The 998-nt window shown below is 39.5% G+C and overlaps 1 protein-coding gene across 1 annotated transcript in view; it reads right to left on the bottom strand.

Moving 5' to 3' along the window:
* Window positions 1–575: 575 nt before the first annotated feature.
* The window catches only part of LOC119593275, a 1,474-nt gene continuing 1,051 nt past the window's right edge, over window positions 576–998 (bottom strand). The window contains exon 3 of the mRNA XM_037942205.1: window positions 576–986. Coding sequence (XP_037798133.1) covers window positions 714–986 — 273 coding nt within the window. The 3' untranslated portion in view covers window positions 576–713. The remainder of the gene's footprint in view (window positions 987–998) is intronic.

Here is a 998-nt window from a genome sequence, read left to right as displayed (position 1 = left end):
AGCTTTACCTCACATATGTTTTGATAACATTCTTTTGTTCAGAATCACGATACGAAGCGAGAATGAGTAACCCATGATAAAATGATTATGCAGCACTTGCATGCAACTTATGCAACAGGGATTCATATGAATCTAGGTCGCCGGAGAAAATAACGGATAGAGTCTTAGGAGCATTTCATTTCTTATATAACGTTAGCTCTCTCGCCTTTTGCTATTGCAGAGGAAAATGATACACTAAGCAAAATAATACTTTGATGCCAAATCCATATAAAATGGCATTAATAAAACGATAAGAAATTCGCAGTCGAGGAGGAGAATCTGTTGCTGTTATAATTCCTACCCAAACCTTTCTATATCTTAATTCAATAAGCCACTTAAATATTTTTTTCTCCGTTCCTGACACGAAGATTCATTTATGCTCCATTGTAGCATAAAAATGAAAGTTATAGATTGTCCTTATTTGTAACTAATATTTTCAGTATACATGTTTAGCAATATATGATTAGTTAGCTTGAACTAATGGATGAATACTTGCAAATGTATGAAGTTAGGTTTGATGGACAAACAAGCATACATATGTTTCCATACTATATTCTAAGTTTATTTTGAAATAAACTCAAGTTCTGCAGTATTCTTTATCGCATGGCCAGACAAACCGAAAGCACTAGCATGTAAAGAAAACCGCATCGATCTTACATGAGTCACCCTCTTCTTTACGCACTAGAAAGCTCCATCGCTGCACTTATGCTCTCGATCAGCTTCACGAAGGCTTTTCCAGTCCTCACGGCCGCTCGAATTCTGTCTCCCAAAGGGCCTTCTCGCAGCTCGCGTCCTTTAACCGGGTCATCCATCTGGTGGAACAAACTGGCCAGTTTTTCGATTACTTTCGTCGTGTCGGTGGTCACTTTCCAGAAGTTTTCGATCTCTTTGTCCTCCAGGAACCGCCGGGTGACCCAATATCCCGGAGGATTCGAGGCCTGAGGCTCCTGTAAAAGACG

This window comes from Penaeus monodon, chromosome 32 (assembly GCF_015228065.2).
Source record: "Penaeus monodon isolate SGIC_2016 chromosome 32, NSTDA_Pmon_1, whole genome shotgun sequence".
Taxonomy (NCBI): domain Eukaryota; kingdom Metazoa; phylum Arthropoda; class Malacostraca; order Decapoda; family Penaeidae; genus Penaeus; species Penaeus monodon.
The sequence above is the reverse complement of the archived record's forward strand: the minus strand, read 5'-3'. Positions and strand labels throughout refer to the sequence as shown.